The sequence below is a fragment of the Monodelphis domestica genome, chromosome 1 (genome assembly GCF_027887165.1).
Source record: "Monodelphis domestica isolate mMonDom1 chromosome 1, mMonDom1.pri, whole genome shotgun sequence".
NCBI lineage: Eukaryota > Metazoa > Chordata > Mammalia > Didelphimorphia > Didelphidae > Monodelphis > Monodelphis domestica.
The window spans coordinates 625,736,010-625,762,720 of NC_077227.1; the positions used below are offsets into that span (position 1 = coordinate 625,736,010).

Sequence of the window (26,711 nt, forward strand, 5' to 3'; positions counted from 1 at the left end):
TAGCCTTGATGTGACTCTCTTCACCTGACTGTCATCTAGGGTTTTTACCACTGTTTCAGCAGATACCATGCAAAGAAGTCAAGATTATAGCAAGTGCCAAAGAACAATCAGATGTTTCTGTGTTTCCTCTATTTCTCTGAAACCATGGACATGGGATCTAGAAAATCACCTTCTCTTGAAGTCAAAATTATTATTCTCTCTTTCTAATGAATATCCACTGTTCTGAAACAAATAGATTATGACCATGGAGGACTTTTCAAGAAAGGAGGTACAGCTACCTGGCCCATTATGAGAGTTTTTTTAATGTCTATATTTGTGTCTTGTTCTCTTAGTCATTTGTGAATGACTAAAATCTTTTTATAGACTTTAGTTAGAAAAATATTAATCATCAAGATGAAAAGAAGCATGTAAAATAGGAAAGGATAAGATTCTAAATGTTGGGATTCACCATTTGCTCATTCAATCTTTAAAGAATTATGAAGAATGTCTCGACTTCTGGATAAAAATGGCAGCAGTCTAGATTTCTGACTGGAAAGGGAAAGAAAAACCACCATAGTGATGGCAAACAGTACCCAGGAACAACTTTGCAACACCAAGAAAAACAAGAAGAAGGGGTTGACCCTGAATAATTTTGATGGAGGAAAAATTCAGACTTCAGAGGAAATAGCAGAAGAGGAAATACAAAAAAATGGTGGCACAACCTTCCAAGAAACTGGAAATTGGCCACAAGCTCTTGAAGAATTTAAATTGGAGCTTACCAAAAAGATGGAAGCCTTCTGGCAAGAAAAGTGGGAAATAGTTCAAAAAGAAAATAACAGTTTAAAGGATAAGAATTCTCAATTGAATAAACAGCTAGAAGCCACAAAAAGCAGGATAGACCAAAATGAAAAGGAAAATAAAAAGATTATAGCAGAAAAACAAAATATAGCAGAAAACCAGGCCTTAAAGTCCAGAATTGGGCAATTGGAAACCAATGATCTTGCAAAACAGCAAGAATTAATAAAGCAAAGTCAAAAGACTGATAAAATAGAAGAAAACATAAAATCCCCCACTGACAAGATGACAGATCAGGAGAACCAATCACAAAGAGACAATCTGAGAATCACTGGTCTACCCAAAAACCCAGAAATAAACAGAAATCTTGACATCCTACTACAAGAAATTATCCAAGAAAACTGCCCTGATGTTCTTGAACAAGGGGGCAAAATAGATACTGAAAGAGTTCATTGAACACCTTCACACTAAATCTTCAAAAGACAACTCCCAGGATTATAATTGCCAAATTCAAGAGCTCCCAAGTATGAATCTTAAAAACTACTCAGACTGTACTTGATTTAGCTATTCCCTTTTTGTTACAATGGAGATACTTGGTCTAACAAGAATTAGGAGTGTCTTGGGAACTTTACATTACTTCATCCATACTTAGACATACCTTAGGGGAAGATAAAGTTGTAAACTCCTGATTGAACAATGAAAGTCCCTAACTCATACCTTATAGTGAAGCTAGAACCATAAGCTAGGTCTATTTTTAGATCTAATACAAAAAGGTCAACTAACTCACAAAAGGTAAGCTTAACAAAGAGGTGTGAAGGACTCAGAAGATATAATCTAACCAGAGAAGGTGAGAACCAAGAATGGGCAATCCTGGAAAAAAGCATCTACTGTGATTGGTAGGTGTGAAAATTTAGGGGAGGTGACATAAGAGAAAATTTCTTTAAAAAGAAGGGGTAAAAAGTCAGGAGGCAATTGAATTGAGTTCAGGAGATTCAGTGGAGGCCTGGAACCCAGTTTGAAGACAGTCTTGAGGTGAGTGATAAGACTGACTCCCTCTCCCTTAGGCTCAGGGAGGCCACTTTGGCCAAGGCCTTTAACTAATGCTTGGCTCAGCCTGAGCCAGAGCAGTTTAGCAGTTTAGATTAATATTCTCTCTCTCTCTCTCTCTCTCTCTCTCTCTCTCTCTCTCTCTCTCTCTCTCTCTCTCTCTCTCTCTCTCTCTCTCTCTCTCTCTCTCTCTCTCTCTCTCTCTCTCTCCCCCCTTCCCTTAATTCTTTCATTTATATTAATTAAAATCTCCATAAATCCCCAGCTGACTTGGGTATTTTTCATATTTGGGAATTTCCCATGGGGACCACTTATCTAGATTTTAAGTCAAAACACTAAAATTATCCTTACAGTTTTGGTGTTTACACAAGCTAAGGAGAAAATGTTATAAGAAGCCAAAAAGAGACAATTTAAATATCAAGGAGCACTAATCAGGATTACACAAGATCTGGCAGTTTCTATACTAAAGGACAGTAAGGCTTGGAATATGATATTGAGAAAGGCAAGAGAATTGGGTCTTCAACCAAGGATCACATACCTATCAAAACTGACTATATACTTCCAGGGGGAAAGTATGGGCATTCAACAAAATAGAAGATTTCCAAGTATTTTTAAATAAAAGACCAGAACTAAGTGGAAAATTTGATACCCAATCCAACCATCAAGAGAAACATTAAAAGGAAAATAAGAAAGAGAGGGGAAAGGAGAAAATGTTTTTTTTATCCAAACTTTCTTCTTTAAGGGCTTAAATAAGATTAAGTTGTTTATATTAATATATGGGGAAAAAGTGATTTGTAACTCTCAAAAATTATATTCACTATTATGGTAATGAGAAGAATCATTGATAGGAAGAGATTGGGATAATAAGTAGTATAAGATGATATGCAAAAAAGAAAAAAGTGAGGGGGAAATTGAAGATGGTACCAAGAGAAACTTGAATAAGATAAATAGGATAATCTATACCACACAAAGAGGCACATGGGAAGGGGAGGGGAAGAATACTACTATAAGAAGGAGAGGAAGAGAGTGCTAATAGGTAATACTTAAAACTCACACTTGGTGAAATCAATTCTGAGAGGGAAGAGCATCTAGATCCATTGGGGTATCAAATTCTTTCTTACCCTACAGGGAAAGTGAGAAGGGAAAACTAAGGTGAGTAGGGGGGAAGGGAGTACAAAAAGGGAGGGAAAGAGAGGGGGAGGGAACTTAACAGACCCTTAAAAATAATAAGGGAACAAAAAGGGAGAGGACAGAAAGGGAAGCATATTAAGGATGGAGATTAGGGGACTAATTAAAAACAAACCACTGGTTTAGAAGGGTATAGCAAAAGAAGAAAGGACAGAACAAGGAGAGGATGTCAAAATGCTGGGGAATACACAAGTGGCAATCATAACTTTGAACGTGAATGGGATGAAATCACCCATAAAACAAAACCAAAAAGAGTGGATTAGAAACCAAAATCCTACTAAATGTTGTCTACAAGAAACACAAGTGAGGCAGATAGACACTTACAATGTTAGAATTAAAGGTTGGAGCAAAATCTATTGGGCTTCAACTGAGAGAATGAAGGCAGGAGTTGCAATCATGATATCTGACAAAGCCAAAGTAAAAATAGATCTAATTAAAAGGGATAGGGAAGGTGACTACATACTGATAAAAGGCAGTATAGCTAATAAAGAAATGTCAATAATCAACATGTATGTACCAAATGCTATAGCATCCAATTTTCTAAAGGAGAAACTAGTGGAGTTGAAGGAGGAAATAGATAGTAAAACTATACTAGTGGGAGACCTGAACTTACCACTATCAAATCTAGATAAATCAAATAAAAAATAAATAAGAAAGAGGTAAGAGATGTGAATGAAATCATAGAAAATTAGAGTTAATATTCACAAAGATTGACCATGTACTAGGGCATAAAAACATGGCAAACAGATGCAGAAAATAATAAATAATAATAATATATAATAAATAATAATGGAAAATAATAAATGGAAACATTTCAGATCATAATGCAATAAAAATAATAATCAGTAAGAGTAAATATAAAATAAATAGGGACAAAAAGGAATATGCCTTTTTTCAGCAGCACATGGTACATTCACAAAAATTGACCATGTATTAGGGCATAAAAACATTGCAAACAATTGCAAAAGAGCAGAAATAATAAATGCAACCTTCTCGGATCACAATGCAATGAAAATAATAATTAGCAAGGGTACATGGAGAGGTAAATAAAAAATTAATTGGAAATTAAACAATAGGATTCTCCAAAACCGGTTAAAGAACAAACCATAGAAACAATTAATAATTTCATTGAAGAAAATGACAATGATGAGACATCCTTTCAAAACTTATGGGATGCAGACAAAGCAGTACTCAGGGGAAAATTTATGTCCTTGAGTTCATATATTAGCAAATTAGGGAGGGCAGAGGTCAATGAATTGGGCAAGCAAATTAAAAAACTAGAAAGTGAACAAATTAAAAATCCTCAGATGAAGACTAAATTAGAGATCCTAAAAATCAAAGGAGAAATTAATAAAATTGAAAGTCAAAGAACTATTGAATTAATAAATAAGACTAGAAGCTAGTATTTTGAAAAAACAAGCAAAATAGACAAAGTATTGGTAAATCAATCTAATAAAAAAAAAGGACAGAAGAAAACCAAATTAACAGTATTATAGATGAGAAGGGAGACCTCACCTCTAATGACGAGGAAATTAAGACTATCATTAAAAACTATTTTCCCAATTATATGGCAACAAATATAGCAATCTAGGCAACATGGGTGAATATTTACAAAAATACAAATTGCCTAGATTAACAGAAGAAGAAATAGAATTCTTAAATAATAATTCCTTATCAGAAAAAGAAATTGAATAAGTCATTAAAGAACTCCCTAAGAAAAAAATCCTCAGGGTCTGATGGATTCCCAAGTGAATTCTATCAAACATTCAAAGAACAACTAATCCCAATACTATACAAACTATTTGACATAATAAGCAAAAAAGGAGTTCTACCAAATTCCTTTTAGGACACAAATATGGTACTGATGCCAAAGCCAGGCAGGTCAAAAACTGAGAAATAAAACTATAGACCAATCTCCTTAATGAACATAAATGCAAAAATCTTAAATAGAATACTAGCAAAAAGACTCCAGCAAGTGATCACAAGGATTATTCATTATGATCAGGTGGGATTTATACCAGGAATGCAAGGATGGCTCAATATTAGGAAAACCATCCACATAATTGACCATATCAACAAGCAAACCAGCAAAAAACACATAATTATCTCAACAGATACAGAAAAAGCCTTTGACAAAATACAACACCCATTCCTATTGAAAACACTAGAAAGTATAGGAATAGAAAGGCCTTTCCTAAAAATAATAAACAGTATGTATCTAAAACCATCAGCAAACATCATCTGCAATGGGAATAAACTAGATGCATTCCCAATAAGATCAGGAGTGAAACAAGGATGCCCATTATCACCTCTATTATTCAACATTGTACTAGAAACACTAGCTGTAGCAATTAGAGAAAAAAAAGAAATGGAAGATATTAAAATTGGCAATGAGGAGACTAAGCTGTCACTCCTTGCAGAGAATATGATGGTTTACTTAAAGAATCCTAGAGAATCAACTAAAAAGTTCATGGAAATAATCAACAACTTTAGCAAAGTTGCAAGATACAAAATAAACCCGCATAAGTCATAAACATTTCTATATATCTCCAACACATCTTAGCAGCAAGAATTAGAAAGAGATTAAAATCACCCTAGACAATATAAAATATTTAGGAATCTATCTGCCAAGACAAACACAGGAACTATATAAACACAACTACAAAACACTTTCCACACAATTAAAACTAGATCTAAATAATGGGAAAAACCATTAACTGCTCATAGGTAGGATGAGCTAACATAATAAAAATGACCATCCCACCCAAACTTATTTACATATTTAATGCCATATCCATAGAACAAACAAAAATCTTTTTTTACTGAATTAGAAAAAATCATAACAAAGTTCATTTGGAAGAACAAAAAATCAAGGATATCCAGGGAAATAATGAAAAAAAATGCGAAGGGGGGCTTGTAATACCAGATCTCAAACTATACTATAAAGCAGTGGTCATCAAATCAATATGGTACTGGCTAAGAGGAGGATCAGTGGAATACACTTGGATAAGTGCCCTCAGCAAGACAGTCTATGATAAACCCAAAGATCCCAGCTTTTGGGACAAAAATCCACTATTTGAGAAAAACTGCTTGGAAAATTGGAAGGCAGTATGGGAGAGATTGGGGTTGGATCAACATCTCACACACTAAACCCAGATATACTCAGAATGGGTGAATGACCTGAATATAAAGAAGGAAACAATAATTAAATTATGTGAACACAGAATAGTATACATGTCAGATCTTTGGGAAAGGAAAAATTTTAAGACCAAGCAAGAGTTAGAAAAAAATCACAAAATGTAAAATAAATAATTTTGATTCCATTAAATTAAAAAGGTTTTGTCCAAACAAAACTAATGCAACCAAAATGAGAAGGGAAACAACAAATTGAGAGAAATTTTTCATAACAAAAACCCTCTGACAAAGGTCTAATTACTAAAATTTATAAAGAGCTAAATCGGTTGTACAAAAAAATCAAGCCATTCTCCAATTGATAAATGGGCAAGGGACATGAAAAGGCAATTTTTAGATGAAGAAATCAACATTATTAATAAGCACATAAAATGAAAAGGTGTTCTAAATCTCTTAAAATCAGACAGATGCAAATCAAAACAACTCTGAACTATCACCTCACACTCAGCAGATCGGCTAACCTGACAGCAAAGGAAAATAATGAGTGCTGGAGGGTATGTGGCAAAGTTGGGACATTAATTCATTGCTGGTGGAGTTGTGAATTGATCCAACCATTCTGGAGGGCAATGTGGAACTATGCCCAAAGGGCACTAAAAGTCTGCCTGCCCTTTGATCCAGCCATAGCACTACTACCAAAGGGATAATAAGGAAAAATACATGTACAAAAATAATCATAGCTGCACTCTTTGTGGTGGCCAAAAATTGGAAAATGAGGGGATGCCCTTCAATTGGGGAATGGCTGAACAAACTGTGGTATATGTTGGTGATGGAATACTATTGTGCTAAAAGGAATAATAAAGTGGAAGAATTCTATGGAATTCTGGAACAACCTCCAGGAAGTGATGCAGAGTGAAAGGAGCAGAGCCAGGAGAACATTGTACACAGAGACTGATACACTGTGGTACAATCGAATGTAATGGACTTCTCCATTAGTGGTAATGCAGTGATCCAGGACAATTCTGAAGGAATTATGAGAAAGAACACTATCCACATTCAGAGGAAAAACTGTGGGAGCAGAAACAAGAAGAAAACAACTGCTTGATTACAGGGATTGAGGGGGATATAGTTGGGAATGTAGACTCTAAATGAACATCCTAGCGTAAGTATCAACAACATGGAAATAGGTTCTGATCAAGGACAAATGTAAAGCCTAGTGAAATTGTGCATCAGCTACAGGAAGGGGTGGTGGGAGGGGAGGGAAAGAATATGATTCTTGTAACCAAGGAATAATGTTCTAAATTGATTAATTAAATAAAATCTTCAAAAATAGAAAACCACTTTTGAAAGAGCCGTTAAGTGGTTCAGTGGATAGAAAGATTCTGAGTTCAAATCTGACCTGAGACATTTCCTGTGTAACCCCAGATAAATCATTTAAATCCAATTGTATAGTCTTTACCTTTCTTCTGCCTTGGAACTAATACTTAATATTGATTCTAAGACAGAAGGTAAGGGTTAAAAAAAAAAAACATTTAGGAAGTAGTTCCTATTGCCAGTCATTTAATAAGGGCTGGGGACACAAAAAGTGGCAAGAGATAGTTCCTGCCCTCAAGGAGCTTATACTGTAACAGGAGAGACAACATCCAAACAAATATGTATTTACAAACACAGACACACAGAGTAAACTATATATAGGATAAATAGAGAATAATTAAAAGAGGGAAGGCACTAGAATTAAGAAGTACCACAGGTTTCCAAAAGAAGGTGAGATTTTAGTTGGCATTTAAAGAAAGTCAGTGATATCCATAGTCATATTCATGATTCACTTATGACTCATACATATTGTGTAAGATTGGGCAATTTAAATTCTCAGAGTGCCAGGCAACTTTCTAAGATGATAAATTATAAATTGTTGTGCAGTAGTTTCCACTCTGCATTAATAAAGGGAGTTTCCTCACTGGGAGTTTATTACCCCAATCACAAATACCTCTCTCTCCTCAAAAGAATTCATCTAGATATAATAAATATGATTAGCTCATACTCTTTTGATTTAAGAAATTTAAAAGTATAACTACATTTATAGGTTTCTTTATTACAAAAAGTCAGGATTACTCAAAATGCCCAGTCCAAATCAAGTCTTCCATTAAGTCCCATAAATGATATGCCATAGATTGTACTAGTTAGTATAGCCATTTCTTCTTTGATTTCCCAAAAGTAACTAGTTTTCTGTTCAATATTGGAGTTGAATGGGACAGTGGCAGTGAAGGCTTTTTGTGGATTCTGTCATTAGTGCTTTTTGGCCAATAAATAACAAACTAAGTCATCTTTCATTTATTGTTGCTTTTGATGGATACTGTGGAAAATTCAAGTATACTTTGCTGTAAAGCGTCAGATCAGACAAGATTTTATTACTATGTTGAGAGAAAGGAAAAATTAATAATAATTAAGACACTCAAGATTCAACTCTCCATTCAGGGTCAAACCAATGACGTGAAGTTCCTGGATTTGATGATTAGAGAATGCTAATTCAGTTACATGGATCCATCCTTCTGATGCCCTGTGACCTATTTAGTTTAGAAAGCACTGATTAGTTACTAAGATAGGAAGGTAAACAACACTAGTGATCCTTATTCTTTGATGGTAAATTATTTTGAAGATGTTGAAGATTCTACATAACAAAATTTTGTGTTAGTTACCAATTAAATGTGATTTTCTTAAAATTTTCTAAAAGTGAAATTTATCACTTAATAACCATATACCCAAAATAACCTGATGTCTTAAAACTCGTCAGATATATCTGTGTAAATGATTGTCAACAACAACAACAAAACCCAAAAAACCCTAGTACTCGTTGAAGAACAATTATGAATAGTTTTATAGTCAGTAACATGATGTGAAATATACAAATATTGAGGAAGGGTGTTGGAGGAATGTAGTCATTATGTAGAGAAGAGAGAAAATTTTTTGGGGGAAAATTAAAAGCTTCTCTTCACTAGAAGAAAATTCATTTAACTTATCAGTTTTGTGGTGGGGATTAGGTAAATAGAACAAGTCTAGAGGAACTTCTTCATTTGTTTGCATGAATTTTATAGAAAATCAAATATCCTTCTGCTTGGAGAGTTTTCAGAACAACAAACAAGTTTTGAAATAAGCAAGACAAGCTCTTTTGCTCAATCATTCTGCATGCATGATTTGTATCATTTTATAAAAATAAACTTCTGCTGGCCTCATTTTCTTCTGTGTATGCCCACTGGCAAAACTGGCATATTTTCTTACCTTAGATTTATGATCTGATGTTAATGTCTGAATTTTAATTTCAGTTTCTTTCTTCATTTCAAGACAATTACTTCCTCTAAAAAGGAAATATGTGCCAGGAGTTATATATTTTTCTATCCAGTTGGCTTTTGCTAAAAAGATTTCTAGTGAACACAATATGCTCATCAAACACGAAATGCTACAGCTTACATGAATAACATTTTCCCAGTAATATATTCATACCTTACTAATATTATTGGTATAATGATTACTCAATTTAACCACTTCACAGTGAGATGCCTTTAGACCCAATAATTATTCCATTTTTAGGGGTCTGCCATTGTGTGAGTTTCCATTTTGGATCCTATTTTTCCTTTTTTATTTTTTTGCACTTTGCCAGTAAAAATCTCATTGGACTCAAAACTGGCAAATAATTTGTCAGCCTTGTAATGAATTTTTATTTCTCTTCCTTTGCTTTTAAAGCCAGCATTGATCTTTAAAATGTTCCACATGGGAAAAATAGACATTTTACTTAGTGTTAGCATTTTTTCCCTCTTTCTATTTTGAGCTAGAAATGGAGTAATATTTATTTATTCAATTCCTCTCAAGGCCTGGTCATCTTTTCCCTCTTTCATAGCTAAAATTCTTAAGTGAAATAACTTTGAAATAATTGTGCATTGCAGTGATTTTCCTGTAGCAATATCTGTACCATTCCATAAATCGTCAAAGTAGGACCCAGATCGTAGGGAGGTAAGTGAGCTTTCCTTTTTAAGATGCATTTGCTGGTGTTTAAAACATAATATAAATCACTGAATTAATATTGTCCTTAGCAACCATTTTATCACACTTTCACATTATATCTTTTATTGCATCTATTTTGAACATTTCTTCTCTTTTAAACTAAATTATAATTCTTATAAGGTCAAGGATTATCCCACAGTGTCTTGTACATGGACACCCAATAAATATTTGTAGAATGAGCACTTTAGCAAGGGATTCTTAACTTTTTTTTGTATCATAGACCCCTTTGGCAGTTCAGTGAAACCTGTGGACTCCTCGGAATAATGATTTTTACATAATAAAAGGAAATGCTATATTTCATCTAGAAGTTAGTGAAGATAAGGTAAATTTTCACCATCCAAGTTCATCGTTCTTCAGAAATTCATTCCTAGATTAGGACAGAGGAGTCCTTTCCTGAGTTGAGATTCCTTTTTCAGACTATCCATCACGTTTTGAAAATATAGTATCTCCTGGGGGCAGTTAAGTGGCTCAGTGGATTGAGAGCCAGTACTAAAGTCAGGAGGTCCTGAGTACAAATGTGTCCTCAGACACTTCCTAGCTATGTGACCCCAGGCTAGTCCCTTTACCCTAATGCCTAGTCCTCACCATCCTTACCAATATGTAGTACTGATTTTAAGGAGGAAGGTAAGGGTTAGAAAAAAAAGAAGAAAAGACAATGTTTCCTAAAGCATAATAAATTGAATTCTAGAAATTTTTATTTCAACTTATAGGAAAATCTTAACCTCTCAGTCTCCTCATTGTTTCTATTTTTCTCCTCACTTTGCTGTTCATTGAGAATAAACATGCTTGAATTTTACCTGGTTCTATATTAATAAATTTACCTGTTTCTAGCTGATGCCATCATCCACTTCAACTAAGAATATACAACATATCTAATCAGAGAAATTCTTTATAGATAACAATCCATGTGAAGAGCTTTCCTTCCCTATTATACTTAATTTAACTTGTCAGCTATATTCTTACTGTCTTAAGCATTTTTATGTTCTTGAATTTCTTTTTCTTCCTTTTCCTGGCTTCACCCTCCCCACCTTCAGATGTACTCAGATGCCCTGAGGTTAACATTCAACATGAGACACAACTGTTGTATCATTAGCCAACAAATGCAATACAGCTGGCTGCATCTCCTCTTTGCAATTTTCTTCAGTCCCTCTGGTGCTGAGAACGCAGATAGAATACTTAATTAATATGAAACCTTTCATTAATTTTGGAATATTATTCTGCCTAAAAAGTTTCTAGTAACCAAATCCTTGATCAGCATACTTAGCAGTTTAATTAAGAAGGTACATAGGTATAGGGTTCATTTACACTATGCTTTATCATCAAATAATTTAGTTAAATATATATCCAGTTTGGACAATCCAACCCCATATTGCTTATTTTTCCCCTGAAATATTTGACTTGGATTATTTAGGTAATAGACTTCATGTTTGATTTTACAATGTGCAAGAATAGTCTACCTATAATTAATATTTGATACTGTGTAACTTTAGCAACAGCGGAGGTTTAAAGACTTCTGTAGAGATAGTGTTGAATCAACTTTAGTCTCTTCTCCATTTCATTCAACAGTGTGTTATTTGTTGAGAACACTGTCAAGTGCTTTAGTCTCAATCTGTGTTGGAAATAAATTCAGATGTCATATTAAAGATAATCATCCCTCCCCTGTACCTCTATCTAGATTCAATGGTGCAGACAGAAAATAATGCACCCTTTTGGGGAATTATTTGCAGAGGAAAGATTAAGGCAGGCTGTGCAGACTAAGCAGTGCTACCAGCTACCTGCTAATTTGTACATATCATTAGTTTGCTAGAGCAAGATTGTGTGGCCAAGATAACTCACAACTGAATTTGCAATCTGAAATCGCAGATTTGTGTTGTGTATAAAATAATTGCATCTTTAAGAAGACAGCTAAGGAGAGAAATTTCTAATTGGTATATCCTAGTATATATCTCTGGAGAAGGAAATGGCAAACCACTCCAGTATCTTTGCCAAGAAAATCCCAAAGGGGGTCACAAAGAGTCAAACATAACTGAAGCCACTAAACAAGTTACCCATAATTATAGGTGTCTATAATGTGAATCATTTCTCCTTATTTTATGTGAATTTCAAGGCATGTTGGCTTCATGTCTATATAATGTAAGTCTCCTAAAGCCAAGGATTGTTTCTTTTTTTTTTTAATCTCTATATCTCTAGGGCTGAGCGCAGCAGTAAGTACTTAATGTTTGCTGAATTGATGCCATTTAATCAGAGCTAGAGAGCCAGAAATTAAAGAGGACTTTACTCCAATGCCTGAAGGTCTTCCAGTGAAGGTAAGTTATTAAGTATGATTTTTGTTTTCTAGGATTGCCCTAAATGAACTCAAGGGTTTACCCACAAGAGCTTGAGTGGAAAGCAATGCTTCTACCCCACATCTCCTCCCATTTCCCACTTGAAGGACTGGAGATGGCATCTGTAGGCAGCTGAGGAAGGCAGGAAACAAAGGATGGTCAAGAATGAAGCACAGAGCAGCATCAGAAGTCTGGGATCATATTTTTGTTCTACTGCATAGAGCCACGGTACTGAAAGGTGTTAGCTTTTATATTAAATAGGCAGAATTTAAAGCACATTTATGAGATTCTCTGTAAGATTTCCTAGGGAAGCCTGCTGACTCCATGACCTGATTGTGGAGACAGTTTTTATGGTGCCTAAATGACGGGGTATCTCATTCTCAAAGAACAAATTAGAAACATGTTTTAATGACTAAAATTGCATAACTTAAGTATAAACATAGTTCTGCAAAGTCAACAGCTGGCTGGTGTGCTAAAAAATAAAGAAAAGGAATTCTTTTCTTGGGAAAGACAGAAAAAGACAGGTTTTTAAGGAGAAAAGGAGGCAACGTTACCCCTTCTTCTTCATTGCTTTCTCTAAAATTTTCTCATGAGATAACTTCTCCTTGTCATATTGTGCCACGATTTTGTCAACTTGTGTGCAGTGTAGCTTCTGCATGGTGCTGTGTTCCTACAAAAAAAGGCAAGGCAGTCAGTAGCTTGAAAGTACAAGGTGACATAGAGAGGCCTGTGTGAAGAAACTATGGAAACATGTTTTTTCTGTAGAACCTTGGCTGGTTATGCCTCCTCTTTCCATTGGCTCCATCTAATAGAAGAAGTAATGCTGATGAAAAAGCAGAGGGTACAAGGAGAGGCCAGCATGGATGACCGAGGAACCAATGAGGAATCGTCTCTACAAAACCCCTGGCAATTTATTATCCAAACCTTAGGATAAAGGTATGTTTCCTGATACTTTAGGTAATGTTCTCTTTTTTCTTCTAACTTCCACATATGCAGTACTGGGGAGCAGCATTGGGATGGCACAGTGGACAGAAAGCCAAGCTTGACACTAGGACGACCTGAGTTAAAATCAGTCTCAAGTACTCATTAGTTCTATATCCCTCGGCAAGCCACTGTCTGCCTCTATTTCCTCGTCTGTAAAATGATCTGGAGAAGGAAATGGCAAAGCAAAACACTCAGTGTATTTGCCAATAAAACCTCAAATGGGATCACAAAGAGCTGGACACAACTGAAACAACCCAAGAACAACAAAATACTTATCTTAAGAAGCTCAGTGGCACAATGGATAGACTAATGGGACTAGAGTCATGAAGACTTAGATTCAAATGTGGCCTTAAACATTTTAGCTGTGTGACCTTTGCAGCAAAGGAAAATAAAACTCATGCAAGGAATGATTGACAGGGTGTGAGACTCGGAGTTCTCCCAGGGCTGTCAGGATTCTAAACTGTTGGAGAGACAGTTCCCCAACTGACACTTTGGACCTGAGAGAAGGAGGAGATGGGGTAATTTTGAATCATCTTGAACCCATCCTCTCTTCTTCTCGCTGTGGTGAAAGAATAACTCCAGTCTTCCTGGTGGACAGCCCGACTGGGGAAGAGATCACTACTCTGCTGGGACCTCTGAAGACATCAGCTGGACTTCTTTTTCTGGCTCATCAAGGACTCTTGTGATAAACTGATCTCATCCCCTGATGGACTTGTTTTAGATAATTTAGGGTTTGTTTAGAGTAAGTCAGATAGGGTTTATATAGTGGGTTAAAGAATTTAGATTTCACCTTTTCCCCTTTCCTTTTCCTTCATCCCTTCTATGTTAAAATAAATTATATATATATATATATGTTTTTTCCCTATGTATTACTTTCCCTCCTCCTATCCAAATTATATGTACTTTTAACACCTTTAAACTTAATAAGTCACTTTATTTCTGTCCACCTCTGTTTCTTGGTTTGTAAATGAAGATAACAATAGCATCTACCTCCCAGAGTTGTTAGGATGAAATGAGGTAATAACAGTTAACATAGTATACAGGTACTTAATAAATTCATGTTTCCCTCCTTTTCCCTTTCTCTTTCTCCTTCCTTCTTTCCTTTCTTCCTCCCTTCCTCTCTTCCCTTACTTTCAGTAATACATGGTATGTTTATTCTATCTTGCCTTTCAGTTATTTGAAGGCAGCTATTATGTGCCTTTATGTTTTTTGTACTGGCTCCAAAAGTTTCCTCATCACCCAATTACCACATCCTAGTTTGTCTATATTCCTTTTCAAAATGTAGTTTCTGGCATTGAATACACACACACACACACACACACACACACACACACACACACAAGGGCCAACAAATGCCAGTAGTGAATTTCCTTATATCATATGAAGATATAATTATTACTGACTCAATAAGGGAAAAATAAGATAAATATTGATATGGTACCTACAAGCAGGTATGTCATATTTTTGTTAATATTGAATATTTGGACAATTACAATCCCTACATCTCTTTCATTTAAATTGTTCTTAAGTCAGTTTTCTAACATTCTTCCTCTCCCAACCCAGAAGGAACCTGTGATTTCCTTAGTCGAGGGACCCCTCAGTAGAAAATTCCTTCTACCAATGACACATTCTCTGAAGATTAATTTTTTAGAGAGTTTCCTATGTGGAATGGGGGGGAGGAAGTGACTTGTGCAGAGTGTCAAAGGTTGGATTTGAACTCAGACTATCTTTGACATGAGGGTATGCTGTATAATTATTAGATTTCCTTGTTGATTTCTTTAAATAAAGAAGTAACTATGGCACAGTGATCAAGACTTTGTCCCAAGGTACCACCATCACCTGGAGTCCACTTGTCCCTTTGATATCCACATATCTGTTTCTAGGGTCACCACACACCCCTGTCTCCCAAAGAGTGGCCAGTTCTACAGCAGCCTAAAAACCTCATGGTACCCTGGGAGTATTGCCTGCCCCTATTCCGCTTCTCCCAGAAAATCTCCCCCAACCCCTTTATTCCATTGCTCATCCCACCATCAATTTGTACTGGGGAGTAGGAGAAGAGAACAAGCATCTATTGAGCACCTACCTGATTCAGGTATGGTGCTATGTACTTTACAAATATCTCATTTGATTCTAACAACAGTGTGGGAAGGACGGTGTCATGATGATCCCCATTTATAGCTGACACAGAAAAAGGTTAAGTGACTCACACAGAGTCACACAGTTTACTAAATGACTGAAATCAAATTTGAACTCAAGTTTTCCTGACGCCAAGGCACCATCTCCTAGGCACAATAATTCCTAGTTATAGTTCAGAATATAAAGAGAGATTAAAAGAGGGTAGGCAGGTTGGTGGGAATCTGCAAAGAAGCATCAGGAGCTGAGAGAAGAGTGTTTTGTTTTTTTTTAAATATCTGCCCTTGATATATCTCCTCCTACTTTATGTAGCAATAAAGCTTTATAGCACAGCCTGAAGGGGAGGCATTCACTTTTTTGACTATGGAAAGGCAAGATTTGTCCCCAGCCTTTTGGATCCCCTTTGGTCTGCCTCCTCTTTACTTTAGGGAAGGATAAGACTAAATTTTCATACAAATTACTGTTGTTATTGTTTTTAGTCTCATCTAGTTTTCAGTTTCCTACTATGTTCATTATCTTCTCTGATTTCTCTGAATATAAATGCTGGTTTTCAAAGTATTTAAAGTGATTATTTAACATTTCCAATAGTTGCTGCCTTTTGTTTTCTAAACACTGAGTTTTTTCTTCTACTTTAACCAAAGCTTTAGATTAAGAGGCAGCACTTCAAAAACAAGTATTTAATATAAAATTCAATTTCCTACAGCTGTGAGGCTGGCTTCCTTAAGACAAACCTGGGGTGTATATGTATTCCAGGATAAAGACAAGTCACAGGGGGCTCCCTTTGATGGAAGTCAGTGTGGGGGCACAAGAGGGAGGGAGGAGAGTGTACTTTTGCATGAGAAAGATTGTCAGCTCCAGCAGGGAGTGCAAAAGCCAATCTAGTGAGTAACAGTATAAAAACCAGACAGGGAGGATAATGATACAGCCTTGATGGCCCGTGAAAAGCCTGCAGTGACTGGTGGGACGTCCCATCTCAGGAACTACCCAGCCTCCCACACAAAGAGGAAACAAAAATAATCATTGGTAACCCAACTTTAAAGAGTATTTGAAAGATAGTTCATCTAGGCTCTTGAGAAAGCCTTGAAAATGGGTCCTTATTAATGGTGGGAATTAACACAAGTGACAAAGGCACGAGTGGTATAATAAGACTATTTTTTCTTTTTCTTTTAATGGGGGTGATTATGAAAAAGCTTTCCCCCCAAAACTATCACAAGTAAATGGGGGAGGAGGCAACTGGGTGGCTCAGTGGTTTGAGAGGTAGGGCTAGAAATAGGAGATCCTAGGTTCAAATCTGACCCAAGACACGTCCCAGCTGTATGACCCTAGGCAAGTCACTTAACCCCCACTGCCTAGCCCTTTTGCTCTTCTGCTTTGGAACCAATACATAGTATTGATTACAAGATGGAAGGTAAGAATTTTTAAAAATACCCCCCCAAAAGTAAATGGGAGGGGATGATAATTTACTTTTCAAAAAGTCTTACATTGTTTAACAAAGGATTAATCATTTGATTCCTTTAAATATCAAAGTCAGCTAGGTGGCACAGTGGATAGCAATGGACTTGGAGTCAGCAAGACCTCAGTTCAATTCTTGCCTAAGACACTTATCTGTGTGACCATGGGCATGACACTTGACCTCTGCTTGTCTCTATTTCCTCATCTATAAAATGAGGATAATAATAGATCTTACCCACCAGAATTGTTGTAAGGATCAAAGGAAATATATAAACACCCTTTGCAAACATTAAAATGTGATTTAAATGCTAGCTATTATTATTAATACTAAATTTTTATTTCTAAACACATGTGGAAATGTCTGTTATGTACAATGAAATGTAACTGTGGTACACAAAATTCCAGAATTCTAGAAGGAAGCAATGTTATTTACTTTCATCTGTATTATATTTTACATTTGACAAAGACCTTTTATGTGCATTATCTCCTAAGATCCTCAAAAAACAAAGGCAAAAACAGCCTCCTGCCTGGGTTAAAGTAGGGTAGACCTACTCAAGGGTAGAATGCTAACAAAGTAGAACTTTGGCTCATGTATTCCAACACTGAACCCCATTATCTATGAGAATTTAAGGAGTGGTAATAGAAGCAATGGGGATAAAGGGAAGGAGCTATGGATGGAAAGAAGCATATTTTGGTTTAAAGTATCTCTTAAGGGAATCTATTATTGAACTGTAGAAATTCAGCTAGAAATATGAAATCTTTGTAATCTAGAAAAACTTGTAGCAGTTAATTATCCTTTCATTCCAATGAAAGGTCTGTTTTCACTGATAATTTCTAACTGCATAGCATTTTTCATGTCTTCCCTTTTTTATTCATTCAGTGGCAATCTGAGCCCAGCATCTCATCATTTCTTTTATATCCTTGTTACAGTCTGCCTCAAGTTTCTCCCTACGACAATCCACCTTCCACTCAACTGCTAAGGTAATTTTTTTTCCTCCCAGAAGAGATATGATGGTCTCAATATGAGGAACGAGACATATATTTTTGGACACTGCCAGTGTGGGAATTTGTTTTGTCTGACAATATGCTATGTATATTTGTTTTTCTTTTCTTGTTAATTGGGAGGAAAAAAAGGAAAAGGATAGAACTATGTCACATTCCCTACTCAATGAGTTTCATTAGTCCCTATTACCACTTGCAAATAAAAGCTCATTTAATTTATAAAGCTCTTTTTAAACTCATCCCTTCTTACTTTTCGAGCCTCCTTAAATCTTAATATTTTCCATGCATTCTTAAGACCTGACTTCATTATATCACTCATATCAGCCTTTCCCCAGTTATCCCTGTTGCTTTTTTTAAATTTTTATCTTACAAAAAAACCTTTTCTGTCTTAGAATCAATACTGTATATATTTCTATGTTGTCTCCCCCATTAGAATGTATAATTCTTAAAGAAGGGACTATTTTTGCCTGTCTCTGTACCCCTAGCACTTATTAAAGTGCTTAGATAATAGCAAGTACTTGCTGACTAACTGCCTTAAAAAAAAAGAACAAAGGAAAAATCCTTACCTTCCATCTTAGAACCAATGCTGTAGATTGGTTCCATGACAGAAGAATGGAAAGGGCTAGGCTGTGGGGGTGAACTGCCTTACCCCAGCGCCACACAACTTGGAAGCATCTGAGGCCACATTTAAAGGCAGGACCTCCCATCTGCAGGTCTCCTGTCTCAGACCACTGAGCCACCTCACTGCCCCGACTAACAGACTTATTCAAGAAAATAAATTGCTCATGTTTTCGACTTTATTACAGCCAGACAAAGAGATATTAGAAAGTGAATGGGGGAGAGGTTGGACCAAGACAATACGTAAATTTTTTTGACTATGGCACCATGTTTGAAAACTCAGATAAAGAGCATAATGATCATGACTCCATTTTTTTTTCTGTTGGTGACTTCTGTTTAGATAGTGAGGATGAAGGCAGCCAAGAACATCCATTAGATGGAGCAGTTAAATGGCTGTATTCCTACCTAGTTCTGCAAGTATTTCTTTCAGACACAGAGACTATTGCTCGATAAATCACAGATCATATCTCAATCCACTTAAATGGCTTTATATTATTTTAATATCAGCTTAACATGGCATTTTAAGGACAGAGATTTTTAAAAGCATAACTCCTATGCACAAAGCCACAACAAGAAACGTTTGCAATCTGGGGCAAATGTAGTAATAGGGATGGAGCCCTGGTACCAGGGTGGTTCACCTCTTGTTTCAGCTGCTTAATACTTTTGTGACTTTTGGTCTCAGTTTCCTCATTTATAAAATGAGAGGGTTCAGCAAGATGGGCTCACATTCTTTTGAGCTCTATATCTATGATCCTATGATCATAAATACCTCAGTTTGTGGAGTGGGGATAAAGAGAGACCAGAGAAGATTTGTTTAGGAACTTACCTTAGAATTCTGCCTGCTAGCTTTTAATTCATTACTATAACTACATGTTATTTTATGTTGTTTTTATGTTGCTGAAGAAAACCAAAACAAAGCATGTGCTGTCAATGATCTTGTAATTTGGATCCAGGGGCAGTCACTCTATCTTTGTTTCTCCTTTGACTAAACTGCTGTTATATCCATGGGTGGCAAATAATGAACAATGACTAATTGACTGAATTCTAATTTAGTGTTATCTAGGTGACCAAAAGCTTTTGTAGTAGTTACTTTATACTCTCAAATGGCTTGGGGAATATAATTAGTTTATCAACAAGTCAATATGACCAGTTTCATTACCATTATCAGAAATGGGTGAAAATATACCTTTGCATGCTTCTTCTTTAAAGAATTTAATTCTTTCTGTTGTTTCTTTAAGTGTTTCAAGTAAGCCTATTGGAGAGAAGGAAAAAAAAAAAGACCTGAAATGAGTTTTCCTGTAGCCATAGGAATTGAATCAGACTGAAAATAAACAAACAAAAAGAACAACTTTGGGTCATATCAAGAAGATGCACGCTATAATTTATCTTATAAAAATATCAAGTAACTTTACCTTCATTTGTTTTAAATCTTCTATCCTCACTTGAGGGATAAGTTCAATACCTAAAAAGGATTAAGATATTTTATTTTTAAATGATGCACAATTTGTCATATTACTGCTTAGTGAAAGTTCTAATAATGTTTATGAAGTTGGGTATGTAAACATTTATTTTATATAGTTAATATCATAATGGAAATGAACATCTTCCCATTGGAAAACAACTCAATGATTAAATGAAATACCTATTTTTGCCTTTCTATTCTAAAGCATGCTCATACTAGTCTACTTATTTATGTTAGGAGGGTAAAAAAGCAATAATTGCATCATGAGCTCCTGGAGTGCTGTCCCAATTTCACAACCATATAAAAAACAAAAGGAAAAGGTTGTGCTGCCTTTAAAATTAAGTTCAGCATTTTAGCAATGATTTCCATATGTAGGAGAAAAGCCAAGTAAACCAAGGTACAGCAGATACTGTAATAGGGACCTAGAATTTCCCAAAGAAATATATCAACTTATCACACTGTCTTCATGATGAAATAGACCAGGTATTACCATAGCAACAGCAGCTGGAAGAGACTTCCAAGACAATAGAATTATGTTCTGTTTTCATGTAGATTTTTTTTTTGAAGCAAGCATTGCTTATTTAATTTTTTTTTCCTGGAGCATAACAGGAAAATTAAAAGGCACTGCATACCATCTTGGATTTCCATTATCAGAAGGGAAAAACATTGTACCTTTGCATGTCTCTTTTTTAAAGAATTTAGCTTTTTGTTGTTTCTTTAAGTATTTCAAGTAAGCCTATTGGTATACCATATCGGATTTCCAGGAAAAGTTGCAACAAGAGGCCTGCATGTTTAGGGATGATAAGAATAAATCCATAGAACCGTATTTCTCAGTTTTATTCATTTTGAGAGACATGATCCTGGTTATTTCATGTTCCTGCAGATGAAGAACCTTATCATTTGTCCATAGTTGGTTAATGTGCCATAATTACACCACAGGTGCACTTTGGCAAGGCTAGATAGGGAAAAATCACCTGGATGACTGATATGCTTTTGGGATTTAATATTTTAAATTCTAATGGATTACCATAAGATTGTCAGGGATTCTTTTGTTGTTCAGTTGTTTTCGGTCATGTATGACTAACTGCCTTTGTGACCTAATCTCTAATAAAAAAGATCCTGGCTTTGATGTTCAGTGTTTTTTGTTTTTTTTAAATCATGTCCAACTCTCTGTAACCCCTTTTGGGTTTTTCTTGGCAAAGATACCAGAGTGATTCTCCTTTTCTTTCTCCTGGTCATTTTTAGATGAGGAAACTATGGTAAACAGAATTAAGTAACTTGCCCAGGGGTCACACAGGTAGTGGGTTCTGGGACCTTGGGCAAGTCACTTAATCTCTACTTGTTTCAGTTCTCTCAAATGTAAAATGGGGATTATAATTACACCTACCACCTAGGGTTATTGTGTGGATCAGTTAAGACAATATTTGTAAAGCATATATCATAGTGCCTCGTGCATAAAAGGTAGGTACTTAATAGTTATTCCCTCACCTAATATTATTATATTATTTTCTAATAATACAGACGTATATAATTAGAATGTTATTCTGAAATATGAACCTTATTCAATATAGGTTCCTCAATCATAAAACAAATAATTAATAAGTAATCATAAAATAATGAATCTTTGCTCCATTTATTGAAGTATCCTCATATAGTTAAGAGAGATTCTTCAATGCTAAGGTTGGAGAAAGGATCTTAGCAAACTAAATTTCCTTGTTTTCTTCATGTTACGCAGAATAATTTATAATTATTACAGTTTCAGGATAGTTTCTGTTCTTGCCAATGTAGATGTTAAACCTAAGTAGTAATCCTTCAAACTTTAATTTGAGAGTTTTGCCTATTCCTTTGTTATAGAACATTACAAAATCCCAATGAGGTTTGTAAATTTAATTCTATCACATATATGTATTTCCAAATCAGTATTTTCTAATTTCTAACTTTAGAAAAAGAAAAACATGTGACACTGCTCCAAATAACAAGTGTACTTGTATTAACTAACATATTAGTTCCTTACACCCAGTCCCCAACAGTACTTCTCTCAAAGACTTTTCCAATGGAGACAGCATTTTTTTCTCATTCATTCAGGGAAGAACCAAGGGCATTTTGCTTGGTCTCTAAAGCTACTTTGAACCCCTTCTTTGTTATCACTCATAAAACCCTCCTTTTTTGATATCTACAGCATCTATTTATACAAGGCATTCTAAAAGTCTTCATACATTTTAAAAAAATTTTTTAACCATTTACATAATCTTTAATAACTTAAAAGTACGCAGAGACTTTTGGAAAACCATGTATAACTATACATTCTTCTTGTCATCACCTATTCATTGCTAAGATATGTTTCCACTTCTCTTTGCCGCTTTCAGTATCTGGTTCATAGTGTTCCTCTTCTCCCTCCCTCTGCCATTGCAACATCCATGTTGATGATCCATCTGACTCACTGGCCTCATAGTTTTTTTTTTTTTAATTCATAGCTTTAATGACTTTCAATGCTATTCCACTTAAGCCATTCAGTCATTATTCAAGTGAAGAGTTGGGAGTATTTTATCTTCAAATCTTAAACTTGGGATGTCTCCTCATTGCCTTCTTCTCTAAAACAAACCAAAGCTACTCTTCTTCCTGACCACTTTATTTGGCTTTCTTATTTTTTAAAAAACCCTTGCCTTCTGTTTTAGAATTCATGGTAAGTATATGTTCCAAGGCAGGCAGAAGAGCAGGAAGAGTTACACTATTTGGGTTAAGTAACTTGTCCATAATCATACAGCTAGGAAGTATCCAAGACCAGATTGGAAGATAGGACTTTCTTTCTCCAGGATTAGTTTTCTATCCACTGACTGTCATCATTGTCGCCTCCTCCTCCTCCTCCTCCTCCTCCTCCTCCTTCTTCTTCTTCTCCTTTTCTTCTCTTCTTCTTCTTCTTCTTCTTCTTCTTCTTCTTCTTCTTCTTCTTCTTCTTCTTCTTCTTCTTCTTCTTCTTCTTCTTCTTCTTCTTCTTCTTCTTCTTCTTCTTCTTCTTCTTCTTCTTCTTCTTCTTCTTCTTCTTCTTCTTCTTCTCCTCCTCCTCCTCCTTCTCCTCCTCCTTCTCCTTCTTCTTTTCATAGATCCTTTCCTCACTAATCTTATTGACTTCTCTAAGTTCAGATAAACTTCTCTGTGGCTCCTACATGTATATCTTTAGTCCTGACTTCTCTCCCAAAGTTCCAGAACCAAGAGTTTCATCTATCAACTAGACACTCTAAAAGAGAACACATAGTCTTCCCTCCAAAACCCAGTCTTCCTCTTGGTCCCTTTTTCTCTGTCACTAACTATTCCTTCAGGCTAAAATGGATGTGCCTTTCATTCATTTTCCATATGCAATTATTCACTAAGTTTTGTTGATTCTTTCTCCTAAGGGTCTCTTTTATTCATTCTTTCTTTTCCATTGGTTCTGTGACCACTTCACCTGGGATACTTATTACCTCCCTCCTATTGTCTGGTGCAAATGTTGCCGAACTGGAAGAACCTACGAAAAAGTTCAAATTCTCTAATCTGGCATTAAGTTACTTCCTGCCTTCTTGCCCATTCTTACCCCTCAAACCATGCAATGAAGTTGACCCTCATCTGTAGTTTTTTTGAATACTTTATTGTTAGATCTTACAAAGACTCTCTTTTCATTTAACCTAGATCTAAAAAGTTGTCCATAAGTGGAATTTTACAACAAATGCTTTTCTTATAAATAGCATGATACTGTGGAAAGAGTGTTGGATGTTTAGTCAAGGGTTCAAACACCAGCTTGGTTACTTAGTAGCTATGCAGCCCTGGGTGTCATTAACCTCCACTGGGCTTCAATCTCATCATTTAGGAACTGAAGGAGTTGAACTGGCTGATGTCTGAGATCCCTTCCATTTCTAAACCTGTGAGCCTATGATTTGCCCTATGAAGGTCAAACACTAAATAAAAGTTCTGACAGAGAACTAGAAACTCAACTAGAAAGGCTGCTCTGGGGTTGTGTCTAGAAATCCTCAGGCAATGGAAAAGAACATAGGGAGATCAATGAATCATGTCTCCCACCAGGGTTGTAGTAATGGCTGGGCAGCAAAATGTACTAAAATACCCTGGGGAATGGTCTCACTCCTTAAGAACAAATGAGTCTGAATCATTTTGAAGGGTTATGAGCATAACTAACATGGAAAAAATGAAGTAAAAAAAATGAAGTCAATATAATCATACTGATCCAGAAACTGCTGCTATTTCAAAAATCAAGGAAATTAACTAGTAATGCCAAATTTAGCTACAGTGTACAGTGAATGGACTTCCTGGGGTCAGGAAGACTCATCCCCCTCAAGTTCAAATCCAACCTCAGACACTGACAAGATGTGTGACCTTGGACAAGTCATTTATCCTATTTGCCTTAGTTTCCTCACCTCATTTTTGATATGACAAAACATTCCAGTATCTTTGCCAAGAAAACTCCTAAATGGGGTCAAAAAGTGTCAGACACAATTCAAAAATGATTGAACAGGAGGCAGTTAGGTGGCTCAGTGGACTGAAAGCCAGGTTCATAAATGGGGGAATCCTGGGTTCAAATCTGACCTCAGACATTTTGCTGCTTTTCTCCCTTGGAACCAATACACAGTATTGATTCTAAGATGGAAGGTAAGGGTTTTTTAAAAAAAGACTGAACAATGCCAAATCCAGATGGGAACGAATGTCTCTGCCTAATCAATGTATTTATGAGATCCTATATAAAAATAAAAATAAGTCTCTCTGGAAGACTTCAGAAGCAATGTCAGAAATAGCCTTCAAAAATAATAAGGAGCGAGGACATGCCTTTACCTTTCTTCCCTTCAATTCCTGCTCCCAAGGCGGAGGTGGTGGCTGGTCTGAGTTCAGAACTGCTCTGAGGAGTCACACTAGCCTTAGCATTATTGGCTTTTCCTTTCTTGTCATTCTTGGAAGTGTCATTTGGCACATCAGCTATGTCACTCTGAAATAAAAGCATTTATATTGGAGCCAAATAATGACATTTTAAGCTTCAGCATATTAATATGTAATTCCATTTGATTGAACATTTATTAAACAACTATAATGTTCAAATCATCATTCTGTGGGCTGCCTATTACAAAGTCAAAACCTCCACTTTCCCTTTAAAAAGGGGACAGTTACTCTTGCCAGCAAGTTACAGTTTGCTGAGAGAAGAAAATGGCTTACTCTGTTTGATTTGAAAGAAATATGTGTGCCTACAAAGGAGAGAAGATGGTATAAGATGGATGAAAAAAAAATAAATGTAGTTTTAGTTGTCAATCAACAGAATGAATGTCATATATATTTTGTGCAAGGTATGAAAATTGCCTTCTATAATATTTTCTTAAACTATGGTAGATGTTTCTTACTTCAAACCAGAGTATTAGATTAGGAAACACCCTTTAATTTTAAAAAAAGGAAAAAGATGGACAATTATCTATATTAGAACCTGCCAATATAGGCAGCAAACATAATTTCATTTCTAATGGCATGGATCTTGATAATAAATGAAACAAGATGTGAGTTGTTACCAACTTTTCAAGTTTGCCAAATTTCTTTTAATAAAGGCTAACATTTTCCCCATTCTAACTTTCATAAGAACGTAAATTCTTTGAGGTTCAAGACTTTTTCATATCCTAATCGTGTAGTATGGTGCCTTGAAAAAAGACACATGTTTGTTAAATGAGTTGAATTTTTTTTTTTTGCAGGAAAACATGAGTGCTCAATATTTAATTGTGTGTTAATTCATATAAAAAACAACAACAACAAAACATATTTCTTTTTCTAAAATGGTTGATATACCGTCAGAAGTCCTGGACTTAAACCCAAATATAGAAATCATCATGAGGGTTCAGGTCCGGCATGTGAACTGAACCTGATATGTTTTTACTCCTGTTTTACCACAGTATTCTCTAAATTCTGTTGTGTTAATAAATGAATACTTACAGTTTCAATACCCATGGCTCTCATCTGATCTGCTCTCTTTTCCATTACAGAAAGAAATTTCTTTGGGTCTGACAAAGCATCCACAATATCTGAAGAAAATAACTCATGTTAATTTCATGATTTTTTTTATAATCATGTCATTTACCTTGAAGAAAGACTCTGTTTGTTTAATGTGATTGTTTGTCTTAGAAGACTTATCAAGGCTTTAAGAACTTAAAATATGCCCCAAGACATCAAAAAAGGGGAAGGAAACTGCTCCCTAATGATTCTCTAAACCTTTTTTTCAGTATTTTTTCCTCAAACATTTAATTGAATTTTGAAGTATGGTTTCATGATATAGCAACAATTGGCATTTCTTCCATCGTTTTCCTTCAGATAATCTGCATTTAAAGAGACTACTAATGAACCATATTTCACATAGCATCTCTGAAGAATTAACACACATACATAATTCTCCATCAATAACAAAAAAGCAGCATATGAATTCTCCAATTTTAAATTATTCTTTGGAATTTGTGACTTTTCCCACCCAGCCCCTTAAGATTTAACCTCTATACATAGGTTTTTCTGTTATTTTCATTTCAAGAGGAAAC

The 26,711-nt window shown here is 35.5% G+C and overlaps 1 protein-coding gene across 20 annotated transcripts in view; it reads right to left on the bottom strand.

The window, feature by feature from the left end:
- The window catches only part of PLCB4 (phospholipase C beta 4), a 470,050-nt gene that overhangs the window by 16,864 nt on the left and 426,475 nt on the right, over positions 1-26,711 (bottom strand). For all 20 annotated transcript variants that reach the window (XM_056813908.1, XM_056813900.1, XM_016427842.2 and 17 more), the window contains 6 exons: positions 26,119-26,207; positions 24,985-25,135; positions 20,120-20,169; positions 19,894-19,959; positions 13,073-13,188; positions 9,415-9,490 (listed from right to left, as the gene is read on the bottom strand). In XM_056813908.1, coding sequence (XP_056669886.1) covers positions 9,415-9,490; positions 13,073-13,188; positions 19,894-19,959; positions 20,120-20,169; positions 24,985-25,135; positions 26,119-26,207 — 548 coding nt within the window. The remainder of the gene's footprint in view (positions 1-9,414; positions 9,491-13,072; positions 13,189-19,893; positions 19,960-20,119; positions 20,170-24,984; positions 25,136-26,118; positions 26,208-26,711) is intronic.